The sequence below is a fragment of the Anas acuta genome, chromosome 2, assembly GCF_963932015.1.
Source record: "Anas acuta chromosome 2, bAnaAcu1.1, whole genome shotgun sequence".
Taxonomy (NCBI): domain Eukaryota; kingdom Metazoa; phylum Chordata; class Aves; order Anseriformes; family Anatidae; genus Anas; species Anas acuta.
Window position 1 is genome coordinate 39,308,931 of NC_088980.1, and position 24,798 is coordinate 39,333,728.

Here is a 24,798-nt window from a genome sequence, read left to right on the forward strand (position 1 = left end):
TCCTTAGTAATTCTCAAGCATAATGAACACTGCTAACAGTGGTCAATTGCTATGCTAATATCCATTAATTGCACAAGTCAAAAGCAAAACATGTTACAAAAAAGCACTTAAAAAAATAGAAAAACCAAAACCAACCACCACCAACAAAAATAAGTAAATGCAGAAATGAGAAATGACTAGTTCAAGGTATGAGTTAATTAATAAGAAAGGGAGAAAAGCTATTTCCCTGACAAAATTTTCAAAACCTATGTTGTTTACAATGAGATGAATATAAAAGAGCAAAGCTACAACTTTAAAGTGGCACTTTGTGAGTCCTGTGTTTCTAAAATTATGCTTTTGCTGTCTAAAATTAATCAGGGTAGTTAATGATGCAAAAAATTACATTTATAATGCAGTCTGAATACAGCTGTACTGCAAGCTAAGATCTAAGTGCCATTAAGGTAAATGGAATTAATGGGCTGTCCCTGGCAATCTTTATATCTATCAGTTACTAATTAACATTCTTCTGTAAAGAATAATTTATGGGAGAAAAATACATACAGAAGCAATAACGTTAAAACTTGCAGCACACACTGCGGTCACAGGGTAGTCGTGCAGCTGTTATAGACAATGTGTTGTGCTCATTTCAACAGAGAACAAGAAAGTGCCAACTGGCACTGCAATCAGTAAAATCTTTTATGTTAAGTCATTTATTTTATATGGCAGCAAATTATTACTACCAAGGATGAACTTTTGTGGGAAATGTCGACTTCAGCTAATAATGGAAGGACCGAGCAGAAGAAGCAATAAAAACCTGGTAGTTAAATTAGCTACTAAGAAAAATGAACACAGTGTGTTATCTTTGTAGATAATGTAGCACATTTGCTGCTTCTAACATATGACTCCCAACTTGATTACTGATTTTATGCATTCAGTACTTGCATCAGTTTTAAAAGTGTCCCTGCCAAGCTTTTACCACATTCTTAATTTGTCTGTCTTTTGTTTTTGACTTTATGACATGAAAAGAGATGCAATATTCTTTAGGGGCCTTTTTAAAAATCATCTTATTGCCTGTGAACCTATGCACAATCGCTTCACAAACCAGAGCTAACACTAGAGAATAAATCTGATAATGAACTTCAGAGCTGCCCTTTTCTGGACACATTATATGCCTCACTTCTTTTGGAGGAGGGGGAACAAGAAGAAACAGACACATGCATACGTGAGCTGTGGCATGAATAAAAATCAAACAGTGACTGTTGCATCTGAAAAATATTTCCCTCAATACAGGCAATTCTAGCTAGTGGTTTTAAAACAATATTGAGACATTTAGGTTTACTTGTAGTATGAGAAATAAAAATGTTAATCATTCTTAAGTTATGCCTAAAAAAAATCAGTTTAGAGTTAAAACCTTTGCATCACTGATAACACTATTATCCCAAGTAAACACAGAATTTAGGATGATTTTAGTCTTCCCAGACTATGCCCAAAAATGGTATATAACTACAAAATGCTATATTACTAACAAAAATGGTGATAATGCTATTACTGGTGTTTGTATAAGTGAGATTCATTAAATAATAATGGCTTTCCTTACATTTCATACTTACATCACTCACAATTAATTTTGTTTGTAATAGAGACATGACAATTGATACTAATCACCATTTATTGCCTTTCAATTAAAGTTGTAAATCAAAATTTTGTATAGTAGCACATTTTTCAGACTTAGAGAGTAAGATGCCAATGATTAAAAAAATCCTAACTTACATGAACAGCTATTTTGCACACACTGGAGATAATTAACAGATAAGATTTTTAATTAACTCACAAAGAGTTAGCATAATTTACCACATAGGGAAAAAAGCCCCTGACCCCCCTCATAAAATTAATTATACTGCTATGAAAATATGTTGTAAATTGGTAAGAATTCCATTCCAGTGTGATAGGAATAAGCAAGTATTCTAATATGCTGTACTGTGAATATCATTTCCTCTCTTTGTCACTCCATCATGACCTCCCAAAAGAAAATAGTCACATACAGCATTACTTGTCTGGATTGTATAATTTTAAGCAGTAGGGCAAGAGAAGTATTTTAGAAATAAATACTGATTTATAAATGTTGATAAGCTTGCACAGAAAAGAAGGAAAAGACTATAAACCCAATACAAAAAAAAAATATTCTACAGACCTAGTGAATTTGCTGCTTCGAGAGCACAATGAGAAATAGATAATTTCATTTTTCTGAGAGAATTGAATGAGATAACAGATAAACCCTGTTAGGATGGATCTGACTGCAATGCAGTAAGTGCTGAAGGAGGTGCAGAACATTTCCATTGTATATTATTGTACATTTCCAATCTAATTTGAAATATCATGCAGGTTTTAGTCAAAAATTTTTAATTATTAGTTTTAGTGTTTCTAATTACAAAGCATATTCAATAACAAACAAAAACATCTCCCAGGGAAAACTGGTTCTGTGTTAGTGCATGAGATATGTTATTGCAGGGCCTAGTTCAGCTGCTATACTGAAGGTTTTTGCAGGCTTTCCCATTGTACTCTCTCTTTTCAGGAATTTGTAACCACAGAGAATATGCTTTTGCTCCAAACTCTATAGTTCTTTCTTGGGTATATATTTACCTAAAACCAAAAGCAAATCTAGAGCAAATGAAGATACCATGTAAAGGTATCTTCAAACACCATCTTAAAGACAAATATTGTTTTAATGCAAAATGAAGATAACTAAGGCAATTACAAGACAATACAAAATCTAACCAAAATCTCTTTGGTTACTTAATAATGAAGGTCCTGTCAGCAAGAGCTGAAATGACCATTCTGCATAACCAGGTTTTGTCTTTTAGGCATCTAAAATGTAATATGCTTCACCAAAATGTAATTCACCAGAAGTTGCTGGGTAGAAGGTCTGCATGCCTTTGATGTGCAAATGCATGCTTAAATGCTTTGAAGAATTAGGGCCTAAAGTTCATACTGGATTCGCAGTATTATAACGTCCTATCCTTTGGTGTTTCATCTGAGTGCTCTCTCTTATAACTTTGAACTAATGTGGCATGAATATGACACTTCCAAAGGTTTCACGGTCCTAGAAATTTTGTCATAAATGCCTAATTTTTAAACATATTCATCTTAAATAAAGCATTATCTATTTCTGTAGTATACAGAAATAGATTGCCATTTTACAGCTCAAATACATTTGTAAAACTAAAAAAAAAAAGTTATTATATGATGATACAAACATAGATGCAATGGCAGAAGTTGCTAGATTACACTAATTCTGATTTTGTGATTCTGTTATGAATCTGATAAAAAAATTACTGTATTGTTTTAGACCAATAAAATAACTGTATTGTTTTAGACAAATAATCCAGGGTTGTTGAAGCTAAGTACTGCAACAGATAGATAAAAGGACTCCCTGTGGTGAACAGGTCCAGACAAAGTCCTGTAAAGCAAACAGTTCCTCAGATGACATAAAAGAGGTTTAGTCCTGAACCTACTGCTTATCCATTTAACCATCTTTGCCCTGGCTATTCCAATTACCAAAGCAGGATAGAAACTGCCATATAGAAGGACAACAAAAGATTTACATGTAGTGAAGCTTCTGCTATAACTTTGCTTCTTCAAAAAGCACCCTAAAAAAAACACAAAAGATTTTTTTAGTGTCACACAGGCATTTCCCCAGCATGCCTGTGTTAAGGTGCCCATTTATAGAAGCTGATGAAAGGAACTCCAACAGTTCGTTACAGGTAGAGGGGCCCCCTTTTAACTAAATCCAGATACACCAGGTAAAGAAAAGGGTTAAGCCTACACAAGGTCTGAAGAAACTGCTCTTAGTATTATCTCAGTACTTCTCACAAAAGTAATTTATCTGTTTGGAAACAACACCTAAACCCAAGTTGAGAGAAGGTCTTTCCTCCTACACATTTCCTCCTGCACTTTTGCAGCTGATCTGTCCATCTAAGAATTTGCTCTCCATTCATTCTCTTTCTCTCTCTAGGCAGGAATTTTTAATGGCTTAAATAATCTTTTTCGCTTAGACTCTGGTGTACAAAACGTCAATATTTTTTGGTGACCAGCTCATCATTTTTTTCTGTAAGGAGCTTCAATATTCTTTCCAGAGATAAGGTGTATATCCTTCTTTGCTTTTTGTAATACCTATTCCTCCCTTAAAGCCTCATTTAATTTCTTTATTGAGCCAGAATAATACCAAGCAGGTAATCTTATGCATATATAATATAAAATACTGATACAAAATAATACAACTTCTCCACTCCACAGCCACATATAAAAATACTTGTTCCAAAGCATCTGTGAGATTTCTGGTGTTGCCTGTTCTGTTTCTCTCTCCCCTTTCTTTTTTTTTTTTTTTTCAAAAACTTTTTTTTTTTCCGTAAATTAACAGAAAATAGTTGCTAAGCAGCTATGTTTAAATAACAGATCAAACTTAATTTGGCAATGCTACTGTATCAGTGAAGGGTTACTTTGCAAGAAGTGGCAATACCAAACACTGCACTGCATCTAAAATCTGGTTTGAACAATCACAACTCTTGCTGGCACTTGCTCTTTTTTCTCTTCAGTGTCTCCGTCAGTGTCTTCTCTGTCACTGCTGACAGAGGCCCAGTTTTGCTACCATAGGGAACCAATCACTGCTACAAAAATCAAAGTAAGCGCTACTACTCTTCAGCAGCAGGTAGTGCTTTAGACCATTGATTTATGAGAAAAATATTCCTGGAGAGATCTAGGGTATGTCAATACAAACAACACAGTTTAGAGATACATACAGTTCTCCCTATTCCTTCTGACTCCCCTCCTGCAATAACTTGAACTTCACTCATAGGATTCATCTTTCTTTCTCCTGTTTGTCAATTAGGGTACCAAAATCAGGCAGAATTCAGAGAGCTTTACACATCTTGAACTTGTCCCTACTAGATAAACTTTAATTACAGAGAGAGCAGGACAGTGTCATTGTCACCTCATTGACACTGGTCATGAGGAATCTCAAAAATGACCCAGGTGGGACAGAATGATGACATAAGATGACAGGTGGATAAACTTAAGAAGGACAATTGTCATTCTGCTACGAGATTAACAGGAAGACATAGGGTACAGCTTATAAACTAACATGTGAATACATGGGAAATCACTAGCTCAGAGGCACAGTACCTTATATACACACTAAAAAATGCATAGGTTGAAAGAAAAACACTTAAGATTTTACTTTTTAAATTCTCAGAGGAAGTGGAGTGACTGACTGCCTTAGGGTGAGTACTGACATTTCCTTCACTCTTCAGTCTGCTGTTCTCTACAGTTTCTTGCAAAAACATTCCTCTTTCAAAGAGGCTTTCAACATAATCATCTAGTCTAGTTTACTCCTAACATAAAATTTAAAACATACACTTTACTCCTGCTTTTCTCACTAACTACTGTTACTACTGAGGTTTCCCCTTCCTCATCAGGTCACTGAATCTGCATGTTGTTCTATCATCCAGCAATGCCATTATTTATATCTATACAAAAGGAGTTGAGATATTTTTAAAAATAAAACCAAATTTGATATAAAATAAATCAAGCCATATAAATCTTAGATTAGAATGAATTCTCTATGAGGTGTTGAACAACCATTCTGAGCTAATAACAGAAGCTACCATACTTTTGGGCTATGATGGGTTTATTTATTATTAATGTTCCCTAAGAACAGTCAACGTATTTGGCCATTGCATGTCACATGGTGTGATACATGCCTCAAGGATTAGCATGCTAAAATCGGATGCATAATGGTAGTTTAAAGGCAAAATTCTTTGCTGAAGGTTCCAATTCAGAGCAGAACAAAGTTTATATATATATATATATATATATATTTTTTTTTTTTTTTTTTTTTAACTAATTGATGATACACAAAACCTAAACTCCAGGAATATTTTGGAGTGGGAGAGGTGAAGTAGTTCTTACAGAATTTATTAGCTGTCTCTGAAAGAACAAATGGATTGATAAACAATTTGATTGTTTCCATTAACTCTATGCTTGCTTGACATAACCTTTAACAACATTTAACAAAGCCTTGTTTTAGAAAAGACATACATCTTCTCTTTGAGGCAACAGCAATACTAAGAAGCTCTAATTGACATATAGGTAAAATTCTATGTTATAACCAAATTCAGATTAAAGCAAATATGTGCAGTGAAATACTTTATCACCCTCCTTTAGTGTCCCTCATGCCACAAGACTACTCATGAAAAAATGGTAGCTACCTCATCCTGCTGTTGAAACTGAATCTGCAGTAAGATGATACTACACCATTTAGAAGGATTCAAGACAATCTTTTGCTTGTCCACTGATCTGTTGTACCTGAATTGAATACCAATGTCTTTGCAACTCCATTAACCCATCAAAAAGAAAATGAGGTGCACAGGACACTGAGGAACAAAATCAACATTCTGAGTTGACAGGAATCAGAATATCAGTTATCAGTTATCAAGATATCAGTTACCAGTTGGACCTACTCTTGCTTATAACAAGTTGGTTTTGCAGACCGGCATGGAGAATTCTATCCCTTTCTCTTTGTAGAAGATAATATTAAAATGATGTGATTTTTCTGGAGTCCTTGATATATTTCTAGCTGCCATTTTACTTTGGGAAAAAAAAAAAAAAAAAGAAGAGTAAATGTATTGACTGCAAATTGATCAAAGTAATGAACACGGTTTACTGCTTGAATTTCTACTTCATGCCAAACTCACACCATAATAAATTTAAATCTTCTATATATGTGGATAACTAAAAAAGAAGGATCTATGCAATGCCCATTGCAGTGGCTTCTACGTCCTGCCCCCATGCATTAGCCTTGAAACAACACAGTACTGGATACTAAGACAACAGGTAGAGTTGGCACAATAAAAACTTGTCAGCCCTTCACAATAAGTAACACTGTCAGACTGGAATAGTCTATATGACTGGTCATATCATCACATCATGAAAAAAAATTGTAAGAATGTACACCCAAATATATATATTCTGAATTTCAACAGTTATGTCGTTAAATTGCAGGTAAAAATTAAACAAAGGCGTTTTGTTTCATGATACATCAAAAGAACACACTGCCTTACAGCAGATGTTTTGGCAAGCAGACTGCAGGCCAAACCTAAGCTCTAATTGTGAGTTTCTCCCTCACAGTTTGAATTTTCCAAATTGAACATCTCACTGTCTAATTGAAGCACTCAGTCAGCATCTGTTCTGCTCAAGCAACTGCATGAAGTTTAAAATACTGTTTATAAGCAGTATTAATGTCTTTTACTTTCAAGACATCAAACACTTAGAAATGATTATTCCTTAATTGATACTAAAACAAAACTACATTGTATTAAAAAGTGGCCTCCTCTTGATGAAATGACAATTTGTAAATATCCAGTACAGAACGATATCACAGCTTAATTAAAAATGCCACTTTCCATCTGTATGCCATACCTCTTTTGTTCTATTACTACATAAACAGATAATAAAATATTTTGTACAGGCTCTAACACTAAAACCCCCATATACATCCAAGCTAATGATCTGAACAGAATCTAGTCTAGATTCTGTCTAGATTCTAGTCTAGATCTCTAGGAAAAGAAAAGTAGTTGTGTAGGTGACATGTAGCTTGCTCGTACAACACAACATATCACTTTTCCCTAACAGTCTTTCCTTGCAGGTTGGACAGAATCCTTCCCGCTTTGCTTCTTCACCAGCTCCCTTTCATAGGTTTTTATCTCCTCTAAACACAATAGTCTTAGTATCTCTGCTTTACTGTAGGCCTTTAGAATGCACACAGTAATGTAGCTTGAAACATGCTTGTGGATGCCATCTGCTGAACCTCCCCAGTGCCACACCAACTGGCAGCCTTGCCCAGGCTCTTGTACCCAGGCCCTTGCAGTTTTGCCCAGTGAAGTTCTGATTATCTCCTTGGATAGGGATTCTGCACCTTTCCTGGGTAAACTAGTCTGGTGTTCAACAATATTCACTATGGAAAACAAATTCTTCCTAATATCTGTTTGGAATCCCCTGCATAAATTGGCTACCTCAGAAACAGCATTGTAAGACAGCATCGTTAAGTATAGGATTTATAGTAATCTATAATATAGATGTCTAAGGTAATAATCCAGGTTTGTACTATAGTTAGAGGAGATAAGTACCTCCTGTAGATGGTTAGTGCCATTCCAGGTAAGTGCCTCAGATGGAATAGTTGCTTTCTGTAACTACTCATCTTTCTGCATTGACTCTGGAAGGTGCTAAACAGTTGGTTCATATTGTACCTTTTGCTTTTATAAATCAGTTTAGGTCAGACACCTCATCCATTTTAACTTAGATTTCTGCACGAAAATTAATAATATGACTTGGTTATATCCTCATACAGTGGGCATTTAGCAGCTTATTTTGATACATGGTTGAATTGTTCAGCACATGGAGGTGAGGGAAATAAAAGCCAGATTTTTCTTTTAAATATTGGAATGTCCTCAAATTGTGTATCTCAGATCATAGTAACGTATTTAAATATCCTAATTTTCAACACTGATCTTTCAACTAGCATTATCGTTATAGTGAATAAACCTATTTAATGACTGTGAGTTTCTACCTTCAAGTAAAGAAAATGCTGATAATTTGTTTCAATGTTAATTTTCCCCACTTTGCACCAAAACTCTTTCTCTATTTTTTCTAACCAAAAAGCCAGGGAAGTCTATTGCAGTCTACTTTCTACAGGTCTTTCTGCCACTGCATTCAGGGATGTCTACTACCTTGCCTTTTAAATCATTACATAAATGACAATTTGATGTCTAATACACAATTGGATTAGACCATTTGTCTTCACAGATGAAATATACTCATTTGCATTCTTTGTTTAAATCACTTCCTTAAGACTGATTAGAAGGCAAAATCTGAATATATTTAAAATAATTCCTTTAATTAATCACCTAAGGAAGAGCCAGCAGCAAGTGATGGCAATGAAAATCATACATGAATAGTAACTAAGTTAAGAAATGCTCAGGAGTTAGAGCCATATGATTCACAGGGAGACACTGTAAAGTTAAAAACTACAGGAAAATGGGAGGTATTAGAATGAACAGGAGATTGTTTCAATAAATCATTCCAGATAAGCCTTTTGTTTGGTTGGTTGGTTTGGTTTTGTTTATTTGCTTTGATCTAATATTTTCAAGTGTTTATCTGGAGATGGACCTATGAGGCAGTCCCCCAAACAGATTAAGTTTAAGCAATAACAGTAAGACTTACCTTTAATCACATATTTTACTTTTTTTTTTTTTTTTTTTTTTCTGGCCTGGATGAAAGCAATGGATAAAAGAAACAAATGCCCTTAGAGATTAAGGCACATAATTTTGCCTGAAGCATAGTTATGATAGATATTCACATAAAACCAGAAATTACATGATGGCATCAAGCAGTCATCACTGATAAGTCCATCACTGCCAACTATTTTGTAAAGTTTTGGGGAAACAGGCAAGGGTGTTTGTAACTCAAAAATAACTATTATTGAGGCATAAAATACTTTGATAGTGCAGATGTAATCCTTTAACACTTGTAGGACTCTCCAGGCACATTGCATTTTCCAAGCTTTCTGTGAATGTTAGCCAGTTTTCAAAACCAGAGCATGGAAACACAGCCTAGAGGGCATGAATGCACTATCACTCCCTGTTACAGAAATGACTAGTAGAACAGAGCATTAAAGGGGAGAAATTGCTTTCCCAAAGTCAGAAGAAGCTTGACTAGGCCCTGAGAATTGTCATTAGCTGATGGGGAGGAACAATCTGCAGAACTAGTTGAGACTCATTTTGCTGAAATTACTGATTTCTGCCAACCTGCTTAGGTTGTGCATGCCAAAGGGTACATAAGGACATTGCACTTGGTCCAAACAAAGGACTCAATTGTAAACCAAACAAATGACCAATAGTAACTGACTTTATAAATAATGTTTGCAATTACAATTTAAGAGGTTACTGGATCACAACCACAGTTTAAGCACATACATGTTGCTACATAACTATTCAAATGCAAGGTAACATAGTGATATTTTAGCAGTATTTACTTAAAAAATCCTTTATGGAGATTTGAAATGATGCTTCATCAGATATGAAAGAAGGGCTTGTATAGATTTTGTTGTAACAAAATAGAAGGATGTTAACGCAAAAGTAAAGTTACTCAGAATTGACAACTCATATGTAAAATTAATGATAGATAGACAGATGAAATAAACTAAAGTCTAAGGATGTGTTTGAAAAGACTTATTTCAACCAGAACCTTTGAGGTTCAAACTCATTAGACTAACTTGAATAGATTTTCTTTTGTTCTATGTGCTCCGGTATTACTGGCTTGAGGGAGAAATGCATCAAAAAGTCTACTACAGACACAGACAATATGAGGAGAAAAGAGAAAAAGAAAACAATGCATGGCTAGTTTATAAACTGGAGTTTTAGGCTGACTATAAAGCAGAATCCAAATTAAATTCCTAAGGTTCCAACGTGTCTCACAAGCTCCTGTTGCCATACAGAATTTTCTTAAGTTCAGAAACTACCTGAATGTTGTTACACGTAAGATAAGTAATTTTAATCCAACAAAAATGCCTTTAAGAATAATCTCAATCAGCAAAAATGTTCTCCCTCAGCTCAGTTTTTTAAAATTTGCAGTTTCTCTCTCATTCTGCATTATGAACAGTCAGGAAAAACTAACTGAAATCGATTTTTGGTACTATTATATAATAAAAGCCTACAAAGATAATCATTTCCTAGCATAGCTAAGAAATCTGGTATAATGCATACATGTACTTCTCGCCAGCAGTAGCTATCTAAAAAATCTTCTGGTTATATAATCATCTTAAATCACTGAGTAGGTTGAAGATGTAAATGTTTTTAATGATAGTTAAAGACCAAAGCAGATGATTGTTAATCCTCCTCATATTTAAGAGAAGTTGCACACTAAACAACATTTATTGTGGTATTAAGTAGCTTTTTTTTGTGTTACTGATTAATCTTGTATCTTACTGAAAAGCCTAACAAATTTTTGAGATGTTTAATTACAGAACTTGAGGTTGTTCTTCACAACTTTTCATGCCACTTTCTAGTCCACTGAAACGCTGTTTTAAGAAACGTAGATAAAATTTAACTGTACGCTACTCTGGGTCCAAATAGGATGAGGCAAATATGCTAATCAAATCACAGAACTGAATAAGCAAGGACAGGAATCCTAACATATTTCATACATAGTGTGCTTTTTTATTTTTGAGTTCAGAGTTGGTTAGGTTCTGTCAATTTCTCATTAAACTAGAAAAAATAAAGCCTCACTTTTTTCAAAATTAACACTTATTTCTCTTACTTTTTTTTTTTTTTTTTACATTCAAAGTTGATCCTATCGTTGTATTAGTACAAGTGCCATTAACCACATAAATTTGTTTGTTTGTACTTTCACCTGAGCTGCTCAAGGGACACTAAACTTAGCAACTCACAGAGAGAATTATTTACCCTCAGGGTCAGCATCAATTTGTATGCCAGATCTGTTGCCATATTACAGCAGTCTCTAAAAAAGAAATTGGAGGACTCCTGAAAAAGTTGCAGTAGTTTGTGAAGAAAGCTAAAGGGAATAATTCTAAATGAAATACAGCTTTTTCCCAATCAACTGAATGTTGGAGTCCTAGCAAATAAAATAAAAGCTAGTCTTCAGATCCCTACTTTCTGTGCAATTTGGTGTCATTTGAAACAGACACTACTTCATATTCTAGAAACAGCCTGTTTGAAGCAAGGAGACACTACAGAGGAGACATGCATACACTGTATTTGATGAAGTAGATTTGATCTATTGCTTTGCTTAAAAGAAATGAAAGGCACTTACCAAAATGTGTGCTATTGTCTGTGCAGAAAAATTTAAGAACAATTCCCCTTCATCAGGTAATCCTTACTGAGGAACAGGTAGCGAACAACTGCAAATCTATGACTTTTTAAGTATCTGAGGACTTGTTCTTACAGAAGGATTTTATTTGATTTCAGAGGCACAGACATTTTAATTTTGTGCTGTGTTAGTTCATTTTGAGATATTTTCAGTAGTACCAAGGTAATTTCTCTCTCTTCTTTCAAATTTAGAGAGAAAATCAAAATTAGGTTTCAAAAAGGTATAGCTCAGTAAATTAACAATAAATACAATAGATTTTGAGAGAACAAACTTGCTTCAGACGGCATCAGGAGATACTAATTTCCTGCATAAAGTAGGTAACTAAAAAGGAAAGGAACCGTTCCTGCCAGGAACAAAGATGTAAGCACTATAAGTCAAAACTGGATACTTTAACTTGCTGTGCAATGTTTCCAATATTAGTGAGTGAATGAGTGTGTGTGTGGCAAGTGCATCTTCCAAATACCTGTTCTGAGGTAGTTTCTAAGTTTCTCTTCTTGGAAGCCTTCTGCTCTTCCTCCCACTTCTCTTCCATGCCCAATGCCATATATCCTTTATTTTCCAATCCTTTCACCGACAGTCATCTCTGCACTGCTGCTCCTCTCTCATGTTACTTCTTAACTCCAACAATAGCTTTTACTGCCTCCCAGAGCTGAACTGCTGTTTGGGAGGGCACTGCTATAATTAACTCTGGCATCACCCCCATGATTAATCTTTGTCATCTGAGTCCTAGCAACACCAATAATGTAATGAGTTGGATCCATTAACAAATCGGTACATTTCAAAAAAAAAAAAAAAAGTAAAGTCATGGATATTTTTTCATCTACTTCCAGCTTCCATGAGTAGCTTTCATCTACTTCCATCAAAAATCATTCTTAGACTTCTACTGGTTATAACAAGTCATAGTTCATGTATTCCTATCTCTTACTCAGGTTGCCCAAGGAAATTTTCCTATACCTCTCCCTGCCTGAGTACATTAGGCACCATCTGGAGAGGTGAAAGAGGAAACTCAAGTTACCTCATTAGTAATTACAATCAACAAACTTTCCTGCTGATTCAGTTTGGTCAGCATGTTACTTCATGGAGGGCTATCACATGCCGAGTCAACACATTTAGCTCAAGAACTTCCTAAAATACACTTCACTGGAGGTAGAGTCTGGAAAGTGTTGGTATATTTACTGTTGGTTATCTACTCTTCTGTTCTTCCTTAAATTGTCAGAGAGAAGATATAGGAACAGCTAAAGCTTGTTACTTTGCTACAGTCTCATTTCATTATCCCCAGATATCAATATATATCAACCCTCCCCATTGAAATTAAAGGTTTGTGCATGCATGCGATCAGCCATTTGACTATTCTGGAGAGATGATTAACTCAAGAACTAAAAATTGTCTGATAATCAGCCTATATTATTTTTATGATCACAAGCTGATATCTTAGTATGGTGGACATAGTTCTCCAGAACTATGTTTTGATACAATATAGACATGATGGACTACAGATAGGCCCAGTGATAACTGTACAGGATTAGAGAAAATTAAGGCTGCAAATTTATGCCTTTTCTGGCTTTTTGACAAATGTCTCAGGAATAACTGGGTCTGCATCTGAGCCTTTATATTTTTTTTTTCAAATATTTCCTTTGCAGAGTTATTTTATACAACTTTATAGTTGTATAACTATACAAGGAGGTATATATACAGGAGGAATAACACCACCTTCAGTTGTAATTTATATATATATATATATATATTTTTTTTTTTTAATCTGCAATTTTCATGCAGCTGTAGACAACTTTCTGTTGTGAGTCATTATGACAGTTTTTACAGTCCACTCTATTCCGATTGTCTTAGAATCTTAAGAATTATAAAGTTAAAGAATTTATTTAAAAGTTCTGATTCTTTCTGATCATAAATTATATGTGTAATGTGTCATTTAAAACTTTTTACTCACACAACATCTTTTACACTTTTTACATCACACAACATTTGACACTGGACAAAATATGATAGAAATTCATTCATTTGTATTCTTTTCAATAATAAGACTTTGATACTTACATATGTTATAGAAAAGTACATACTTAAAAAACAAAACAAAAAATAAAACCCAACAACATTTTCCTGAGATACAGGCTTTTGAACTATTATTTATGATAATTTTTTTTGATTACTAATTTAATGTGTGTTGATATTTAAGCAGTATAACTGTAAGCATTCAGAACAGCCAAAGGAAAGATGCCAGGAAAAACAGTATTTGCATGAGAATTTGGAGTTCCATATTCCAATTCTACTGTACAAATCTAACATGAAACCTTTTGGGATTTTCTTCCCTTATTAAATAAATAAATAAATATATGTTGGGGTAAAATAAATTAGTCAGGAAAAGAACATTACAGAAATATTCCATCAGAGATTTTGCATCATAAGATGACTCCAGATTGATGACTTCAGCATGTGTCATTTACTAGCCTAAACTACTGTGACTAAGAATAGTGAGAAAGAGCCTTAAACATTTTAATTATCATAAAAGATAAAAGTAGGGGAGTTCTAGGACAAATTCTTGAATAACAGCAGAAATGTTATTGCATGTTATGAATATGCAATTAATGAGATAATTGTGCTTAGGAATGTGTTTACTTAGTGTAAAATTACCTGTTGTGCAAGCTCATACTTTTTTCAACAGATAACTTTGAAAGTCCTAAGATGAACAAACTTCAGGTTGTGCAAACAAGAAAAAAGTGAAAATCGGTAAGTAGTTATTCAGCTAAGTTGATAGGTTAGCAATACAAACATGCCTAAGGCAGGAAAGATTTGTGTTTTAAATCTTTGTAAATGTCTGTCTCATCAACAGAAATAATAGTGATTTTAGAGTGTTATCACTCTTTTCCCTCTTTAGACTGCAGTAATCAAATCATTTCTTTAAGTAATTCCTTTTCACTTTAATTGCAGCTTTTAAAAACAGGTTAATAATCATCCATATTTAAACCGTAGATTTTATGAGTTACACTTATTATGCAACCCATTAAAGTTTTATAGTCTTTGCAGAATAAAATAATCATTGATCTTTTTCATCTGAGTGCTATTAAGACAAAGGGTGTAAACATCAACTGATTAAAACATTATTTAAAATGCTTTATAAAATGCTTTATAAAATTTAGTTTTAAGTAATTCCACTCATCAAGACTTGACAAATTTGAAGAGCACTTCATTTAATTTCCTTTACGAGATTGTTTTGCATGAAAGCAAATGCCTGAGGGACCCTTAGTCCCCAGTAAAGGCTGTGCTATTGCCTTTGCTGTGGATACTATGACTTTCTGACAGCAACTTATCTGTCAGCCCACTGTGCAGTGCCCTCTAGCAAGATGAGATAACTCAGAAAGTCTATTCCTTCAGTATTATTTATCATCAATTAAACAAGCAAGCATGTGAGATATTTAGATCCTCTTGATTGTTTCAACAATTAAAAGAAACCACTTCCATACATCAAAAATAGAGAGAAAGAGAGAAAAACACAGAGAACATAGATTTCTGTAAGACATTTCTAGGAAATGATAGTAAAGTAAAAGTAAAACTGAAAGGGTTGTTAGGCACTGGAACAGGCTGCCCAGGGAGGTGGTGGAGTCATCATCCCTGGAGGTCTTTAAAAGACGTTTAGATGTAGAGTTTAGGGATATGGTTTAGTGGGGACTGTTAGTGTTAGGTTAGAGGTTGGACTCGATGATCTTGAGGTCTCTTCCAACCTAGAAATTCTGTGATTCTGTGATTCTGTGAAAAGATAGTAAAAGATACAGTCCTTTGTCCAGAGATTATTTCTAGCCTACAATATTGCTAATGAAAACACCTTTAAGCTGATACTCCATAACCTACTGTACAGATTACACTGTATGAAGACAGTGCAGTCAGCAGCTTATACAAATGGTGCTTCTGCCTCAGACCTTCTAAGTCTATTATGGACTTTGGAATTGGTGGAGATGAGTTAAATGTCCTCCATTCTCTAATGGCAAAAAGGAGCAGCACAGACATCTGCTCTTCAGCTACAAGGTGCTTAGTAACTGGGAAGTAATACACTGCCAACAAAATCCTGAAGAAATCATGACCTATCAAACACATGGTGGAAGTGCACGTGCTGCACTCAGCTAGTGAACAGACCACTGGAACATCACCTTACCAATATCCCTAAAGTAAAGATGAAAACAAATACAATCTGCAGGTTACAGTCATTAAAATGACCACCAGCAGCGAGACATCAGGCCTTGAATGAGGCCGCAGAGCTAAATACCATCTGAGACAATAGCTGGAAAAGGCCAAACACAGGTGATACTATTACATGCATGCTGGAAATAAGTCATCTGGATAAATGAAAACAGATTTACCAAAGGTACACATTACTCTCCAAAAACTGGACAGCAACCAGGAAACAGCTATGGTTGGATGATTTGCATCCGCATTACAGTTACAAAGATGAATTCCAGCATAGGCCTATTATTGCTCAGCAACGTGATATGACACAAAACTTAGACTATTTTAAGGTAATCATAAAATTTGCTTGCCCAGGAGAATGCGCATCCTAGAAACCTGAATTTTGACTGAAAGCAATCAGAGAAGGTTGTAGTATACATGGCACAAATTTAATTTAAATGAAAATAAAACTTTTAAATTGATTTTTTATGGTATTTACTCATTTTCACCCATTAGCAAACTCCTCTACACTCTCAACACTGCTGTCATCTTTGTCATAACAGGTGACAGCTGTTCATCATAAGCATAGGAAGCTGCTAATTCCCTAACTGGAGCATAATCCTAAAGCTGTTCAAATAAGATGTGAGGAAATGCAAGTAATTCCAATACTGGGGCCAGTAGTGCTACTAAAACATAAAGTAACACTAAGAGGAAGATAAACAAAACCAAACCAAACCAATTCAAACAAAACAAAAAAAAACTTTGCTGATGCCTATATTGAAACTTACAGGAGTCCCAGACAGTAGTTGCAAGCAGAGGCTACACATTTTTGAGAAGGCTGCAAAAGGATTAAAGTTAGTTTTAGTTTAAGGTTAGATTTAGTAGGATGATCCTTACCCATGCACCAAGTCCAAAGAAAATACAAGAAAACACACTGGAGACAATTTCTAGGGAGCTGAGATACTACTTCTCAGCCACACTGGAGTGTGATGGAAAACAACTGCCATGCAATCACAAGCAACCACAGGAACATTACCAGAGCTGAAGGAACACTCATACAAAGCCAGAATATGAGTTCTGTTCCCTGTCCATGACACAGAGCATAGGCTGTATAGAAAAACAGACAGATCGGGTATTTCTGGAGATCCAGAACCACCTTAAACTAACTCATAACTGGAAGACAAAGAACTTAATTTTACCATGTTTCCCAAGCTGTGAACACTTCTTCTACATCACAGAATCAGAGCAATACTGTTATTTTAGACACAGCCCAGGGCATAGATTAAGGATTTAAATACAAGGCAAATAAATCTAGCCAGTTCGAATAATTGAATATTTCGTACTGATGTTGACTCATTCCTGATTTGCAAGCACCAAATAAAAACACCTGAATTGCCAAGATTTCTTGTGTTTGCTCACTCCCTGATCCCTCTTCTTGCCCTGCAGACTTCTTAATTAAATGGCCTGGCCAGTGATGAAAGTGTTATATGAATAAAGACTTCCTAAACCCAACCATTATTTTTTGCAATCATCCTAATACTTTTTCAGCTTTTTTTTTTTTTTTTTGAAAAATATTAAGCTAAACAGCAATAGAGATATCAACTATAAAGAAGACTATACCTATCTTACAGCTCAATTACAGTGCTATGGAAAGGGAAACAACAAGCCAAAACCCCTGTTTGTAGACACCTGTAAATGAGCAGCCATGCAAAAAATATCCCCAGAAGCAATAATCCCCTCTGTTTGTCTGACAAACTACCAATTTGATGCAGTACAGTTCTCCACCTGATAAGGGTCCTTTTCACAAAAATAACATTAAAAATCACTAGCAGCACAGACTGTATTTTTACTGCCAAGTTCTTCCACATAGCCAATATTCCATTTTTTGATTCTCATGAAACTGAGGCTATTGCATTGTCCCCCAACTATGCCTTTATGGAAACAAAGAATTCTGACAGCAAGCCATCACTATTTAATTTCAAAGGACTTTACGTGCTGAAAAAAGCACCATTGCAAATGATAAGAATATGGGAAAAAAAAAAAAAAAAAAAAGTCTCATTAAGCTTTCCTGCTCAGTTATGTCAGAAATCATGAAACAAAGAAAAAAAAAGGGGACGGGGAGAGGGGGAGGGGGCAATGTATTGTGTAAATTTCAGAATTTCAGGCTGCTAATATTAAAAAATAATAATATATATATATATATGTTTCAAAATTCTTCTCCGCTCCTCCATATCAAAAGCTACATCTTATTCATAACATCCAGAAAACTGGCATGTCAGCTTTGTAGCACATATCTCTCTTCAAGATTAAAAAAAAATACCCAGGACAAGAGTATTAGGAAAATATTTCAAAACTGTCTTCTGGCAGCTTTTAGACAGGTTTTATCTAGTTTTTCTGGCATAACCTTTCCCAGAAATAACTATTAGTAGGCAGGTTTGCTATATTGTCTATTTCTATCCAGTGCCTGGCACAACAGGACAAGACTGCATTTCCCAACAACCAGGCAGCTCTGCTCCACGTGAGCTAACTTGGTGGTTGCAGGCCAGGTAGAGTCTGGCAGCAAGACCAGAGCATGGAGAAAAATGGCTCCTATTGAAAGGCAGCCATAATTACTCCCTACTGATACACACAAATACAAGCATCACCTCTGTAAACAGAGAGCATAGCATTTATGTTGTCCTCAGAGCTGCTAGGATGTTTCATAGTTACCATACTGTGAAAGTTTCAGGAAGCAAGGAGAACTACCTTAGCACTCTGACACAAGCTACTGTTGAAGCACTGTCTTAGAAGCTCCAAACTATGGGCAACATCCACTGTTCCCTCCCAAATAGGAAAACTCTACCAGGGGAAGGTGACACATGAAGCCTTAAGTATTGTACATGAAAGTACATGAGAACAAACAAACAAGAAAAATCAGGAGACTGGACAAGGATTACTACAGATAGATCATGAAAAAAAGAAATCTGTAGAGTAACAAGGACTTTTCAATCCAAATTTAGTAGTTCTGACATTACTACCGCTCTTCCAACCTATAAGTTGAAAGTCTAAAATGTAATCATATTTCTGTCCAAAGGATGTTTTTTTGGGAAATCTTCCACCGACAACATGGGAAAATCAGGCCTTATTTTGGAGTTAGGATGGATCTTTTCAAGAAGTATCTCTATTTCTGCTTACAAGCATTTACACAGATCTTCTACATTGAGGACCTCTTCCACTACAGATCTTTCTCATACCACAGTCTATGAGGCATAAATAATATTTCAAGATTGAAAACACGGAACTATACAAAATGTTTGCTAAATGATCTCAAACGTTTTTCAGAATAGACAGGTTATTTTTTTCTGACATTCTTCAAAACACATCTTAGAAAGCTACATAAGTATTGTATGTTGTCAGATTCTTTCATTCATAAAATGTATCCATGTACATCCCGTACACTTAACTCATCGTTTTCTAACAGATAAACTTGCAATGAACTTGTGATTCTTCAGGGTCTGCACAACAGTGTACTGTTTTCAATTTTAACATCTGTGTTTTTACAATGCCTTTCTACATAGGACTTGAGGGTACCCATTCACTTCACAATTATGAGTATAGCACCTACAAATGTTCAGCTAACCAGATTGTTAATTGTTATGTTTGCTTTAAGCTTTCTTGTACAAATAGAAAATGTCCCTCATGAAAATGAAGGGTATAAAGGTTCATAGGCTATCATCCCTGCATTTCTGTAGTTACTTGTTTTTTACTTTCCCCTTTCCACAGTGCCCAGAGACATTATTGAGAAAGGTTTGCACAGAACTTTTAACTCCTCTATTCTCTGCCTGGATACAAGCTTTTGACTTCACAGAAATCAGTGCTGAACGTTTTCCTCAGAGGCAGTCATCAAAAAACTGAGATAGCTTTAGACCAAAAATCATTAGTAACAAAGAAAATAAACTGAATTAGAGTGAAAAATGTTATAAAATACACCTCACTATTATTGTTATTATTATGGTGTACTTAAGATCAGCATTTATTTTTGTTAGATCTTGAGTATATGCCTGAGAGAATCTCCACTGGTATGAAAAATCAAGCAAGCAAATTACTTTGCTTTCACCTCCCCTATTACCTACATCCAGTTAGCCTGAATACTCAAATTCCTTTAAAGTTGTCTTTAGATATAATTAGAAGCTAGCATAACTGCTCAATAAGTAGAAGCATGTCTCTGTAGACATACAATACAATGTCAGCACTTCTGTCATCTGATTTCTAAGTGGAATTTAAGATATCAGCCGTGAATAGCTTATGACCTGTCCCTTAATGTGGGATTCATCTCACCAAACGTAGATGCAGCTGAGCCAGTCCCTCATTATAGTCATCAGAGATGAATGGGAAACTTTCAGGGTTCACTTCACCGCATCCCAACATAGATACATAGGATGTCTGCATTACAAGCTACTTTTGTGCATTTTTCTCCACTTGAACAAATGAAGAAATTGTCTGTTTTTCTGTTATCTTTTTTAAAAGAAACTTAGACTGATTAGCCCAGATATTTATGCTTATTATAACCAAACTCACAAGCTAAGTTAGGATTGCCATAACTAGAGACTGCTTCCTTTCTCTGGAACATGACACATCTTTACTTGAGTACCTCCTTGATCATTGCTCTTCTCAAGGGCAAGCTGTTGAAAAGTGCGTTTGGCCTGTAAATAGCCAATACTCTGGAATTCCTTCTAGACTCTTGGGAAGTAGCCCAGACATGATGCCAAACAGATTAGTTTCTGTAGAATTATGGAAAGGTAAAGAGGAAATCTATTTCCTAAGACCCTATCTACAACTTTGATGTCTCAAATCAAGGCAAAATCTAATTTATCTGCAAAATGAGAGAGAACATCCAGTTCAGGTTTTTGGAGTTTTAGGTCTTTTACTGACCACCTGCTTAACCTTGGTTCTGTCACAAAGTACAAATGCTTCTCCACTTACACTGTGCAGGATTGTGAGGTCAGTAAATATAAAACATTATCAACAACCCATAGGCATGAATATTTAGGCAGGTCGTTTTTTGGTGAAACGCTTTCCTGTCGCACACTCACATAATTAAAGAACTTGTCAGATGATCTGTTTAAAGTCTAATATGGCTTGTGGGTTACCTTCTCTTTACACTGATAATGCTCAGCAGCAGTTGATGCGTCCCCAAAGATTCGTCAGCCTGGAAAGAATTTCTGGAAATATGCATAACTACTCAGCTAGCCTTCATGTTTGGAGGATGCCATTAACCAGCTCTGGCATATGAGCTAAACATAGCAGCGTTCAATAATGTACTGTTCAGAAGGAAAACGGGAACACTGAGGATGATGCTGCATGTCAGCACACATGATGAGAAGGCAAAGGTCACGTTGCAAGGAACAGTCTATAAGCAAATGACGGCAGCTCAGATGACAGCATTCTCACACTCAGGACTGACACACTCAGGAAAGGTAGATTTGGCAGATGGCCATGCATCAGAGGAAGTAGCCCTTTGCATGGGAATGCATTTCAGTGTGTTGTTAAAAAGAGCTGCTGGTCTTATCCTTGAAACCTAGGCTCAGATTACTGAAGAATTTGAGATAAGGAGTCTCTAAATTTCAACTACAGTGCTTACACATAAAGATATACTTCTAAGATGATGTTCAGGAATAACAGGGTTTTGCTAGGAGTCTGTTTTTACCTTTTTATTTCTAAATTAATATCAGCACACATTACATCTGTCCACTCCCCCAAGATATGACTAGTATACAATCAGTCTACTAACAATTAACAGTCTGTTAACAAAAATATCTGGAAATCCCAAAGTACGGAAAAACCTGAAAAAAAAAAAAAAAGAAAAAGAAGAAATTCTAATAAAATGTTTATAATAATTCAGCTGGCCTCCTGCATTAAATATAAGTAGTGATCACAAAACTGGTAAGAGTTTTAGAGTACACTAAACTTAAATCTAATTAATACATATCATAATGTGTTATTCAGGTTTTAACTTGGTTAACACCAGCCCTTTTTAAAACTTTACTGCATATGTATATACATTTTAAAATTTGACAGTTTCTTTGTAATGATTTTTTGACTTATCTTTTCTGAGTATTTTAAGACATTCATGTTATAGCTGCTCTTATCTCTATTAATGCTCGCATTATACAATTGCTTGCATTTAAGACTGCATAAATATTTCTCATAATTAGTTCAATTGCTTTAAAGCAAAACACACATGAAAGGTAAACAAACATTTAATTATTGAAATTTGCTATCGATTACTACAAATCACTTCTAGAATGGGTATGCTCTTTAATTAAGATTTTATATTTTAATTAGTAATGTTATGACATAACAATTTCCACCTCTCTCTATGTCTCTCAGAGTAAGTAACCAAGCACACTCCTAACTTTCTCTTTTCCTATATGTAGCACTGGTAAATGAAGAAAAGAAAATCCTAGAGTTAAAAAGTGACATGATTCTATAAAGTTAAAATAAAAATAAAATCAATTTAATTTTTTTCTTTCTTTTACAGCATTAAATACCTCAGCAAGAAAGGGGCAAATTGAAACACTCACTACTTAGGTCAGTAAAGTAATGAAAATACCTAAGAAGTAGTTAGTAGATTTCTAAATCTTTAGATAGTATGAATAAGTTAAGAAATTATTAAAGAGAAATCTAACCTTGCTTTTAATTTAAAGGGTGAGATATAAGGTATCCTAATCTTTTAAAAGAAAGAAAGAAAAAGAAAAGAAAAAAGATTGTTTGCCAGTGAATAGCTCATGTTTTTTCCATTCTTGCTTTAATTGCCCTATTTTTATTTATTTATTTATTTATTTTACCATTTACAAAGATAAACTTTGCCCCTCTAATTTGCAAATTTTAGATATTTCTCAAGAAGGATGTTGGAGATGAGATGTAGAATCACTTGGTTTTCATGTTTGCAGCAAACGCTATGTTATGAAAACTGCACATCTTAAGTTAGAGCAGGGAACTCACAAGGCCTGGAACTGGATATGTCCTGCAACTTTATTGCATGTCAGTTGGGATCATATCCCTTTTTTCCTTCTGCATTATTTCTGGCTAGCACTCATCCAGGCTTTAATTTATGGCCTACCAGTGTGTCTGAAAGAGCTATTTGGCCCTCAATATGGGAGAGAATATTCCAGGTTTAATTGAGTACATAAAATTCTACTTTGTGCCCTCTTGAGCCTTCTGTGGAAACTGTGGCTCATTGAAGTGGACAGTAACTGTTATGAGTATACTTACTGCATTGAAGTTGGGGAACAGATTGACTGCTGCTGCAGTATCCAGAGGAAACGGAAGAAATGGTTTAATATCCAGCGACGGCTGCAAGGGTGGAGCAGGAGGACGCACTAAGGCTGGAAGAGCAGGGCTCTGGCATGTACCACCTATGTGCAGAAAGAGATAGAAGGCATTCAGCAAGTAACATAAACATGGAGAAAAAAAAAAGAAAAAAAAAAGCAACAATAAATATCAATATTGGGTTAAACATACAGATTTATTTAATCCACAAAATTACTACATTATTGTAAAAGGGTGCAACTGACTGACTGTTGGTTATAGGTCTTTACTAATAACTGCTTCAGATATCAATCTTTCATTATTTAGAATTAGCTAATAAACCATTTCTCGATTAACTAAAACAATAGTTCAGTGCACATCTGACTTCCCTTCAGAACTTCAGCTAGTCCCATTCACTTACAATTTCAGTGCTTTACCCCAGCCCTACTACTCAACAGTCTTCAAGAAAACTGCTCCCAAAGAAAAAGAACAACTAGCTGTTCTGCTCTGTGAAAGTCATGTAATTTGCAGGTATTTAATTTCTTTAATTAACCAAACTTGCATCTTCTGAGTCAGCCTACACTTAGCAAACACAACACACCTAGCTGCCTCAACAGTTGATAAAAACAAGTCTAAATTATAAACAATTTCAGTAGCCATCAAAATTTGTGTTTTGGAAAGATACTGACAAACATATTCTGCTCGTGGAGTAGGTTCAGACTCTGTACAGCAGACAGCTCCTCCCTGCTAATGTTACCAATCACCAGTTCTGTGGGAACATTACGCAAATGAAGAAATGCCCTTGCATACCAATAAACCACTACCTGTTTGCTGTGGACTGTGTTTTACTTATTTGTTTGCCCCTTGTCACAGACCACTAAAAGCTGGAAGAATTCAAGTCTGTTCTCTGCTTCCAGTGTCTCCCATGTTTTGGTTGCACTCCAAAACATCAATTCCCTTTTAATTAAAGACTATTTGGATCCTAGGAAACTGTTAAAATATGCCAGTGTTCTTCTAATCTGAGAGGCAGGCAACAGACTGTAAAAACCTGCTGGTAAGAGTCCAAGAAACATTTTAAAAAATGTAAAGGGAGTTTTACCCCACTCATTCAATAGAGACACAGGCAGATAGACCAACAGAGGGAGAGATCAGAAATCTATTTTTTCTCATACATACAGATGCTTCATTAGATGAACTGCATACATTCTTTAAGAGCCCAAATATAAAATACTCAGAACGATATATGGAATCTCTCCATATTTGGTCAGCAAATCTGCTAAGAAGTGTTGCAATTTCATGCTTCTAATTGAGGGCTAACAGCACAGGATTTAATGAACCAGTTGTAGCAGATCATCCAGAGTTCTGCTTTTAGGTATAAAATCATCTGGAACCAAAGTTTAAAAGACGGTGTTTTTTGTT

The 24,798-nt window shown here is 35.1% G+C and overlaps 1 protein-coding gene across 5 annotated transcripts in view; it reads right to left on the bottom strand.

Moving 5' to 3' along the window:
* ZNF385D (zinc finger protein 385D) overlaps positions 1 to 24,798 on the bottom strand; it is a 429,191-nt gene that overhangs the window by 112,434 nt on the left and 291,959 nt on the right. For all 5 annotated transcript variants that reach the window (XR_011093916.1, XM_068674352.1, XM_068674353.1 and 2 more), the window contains exon 3: positions 23,344 to 23,486. Coding sequence is in view for 4 of the 5 variants with exons in the window: in XM_068674352.1 (XP_068530453.1) it covers positions 23,344 to 23,486 (143 nt within the window). In the remaining variant the exon portion in view is untranslated. The remainder of the gene's footprint in view (positions 1 to 23,343; positions 23,487 to 24,798) is intronic.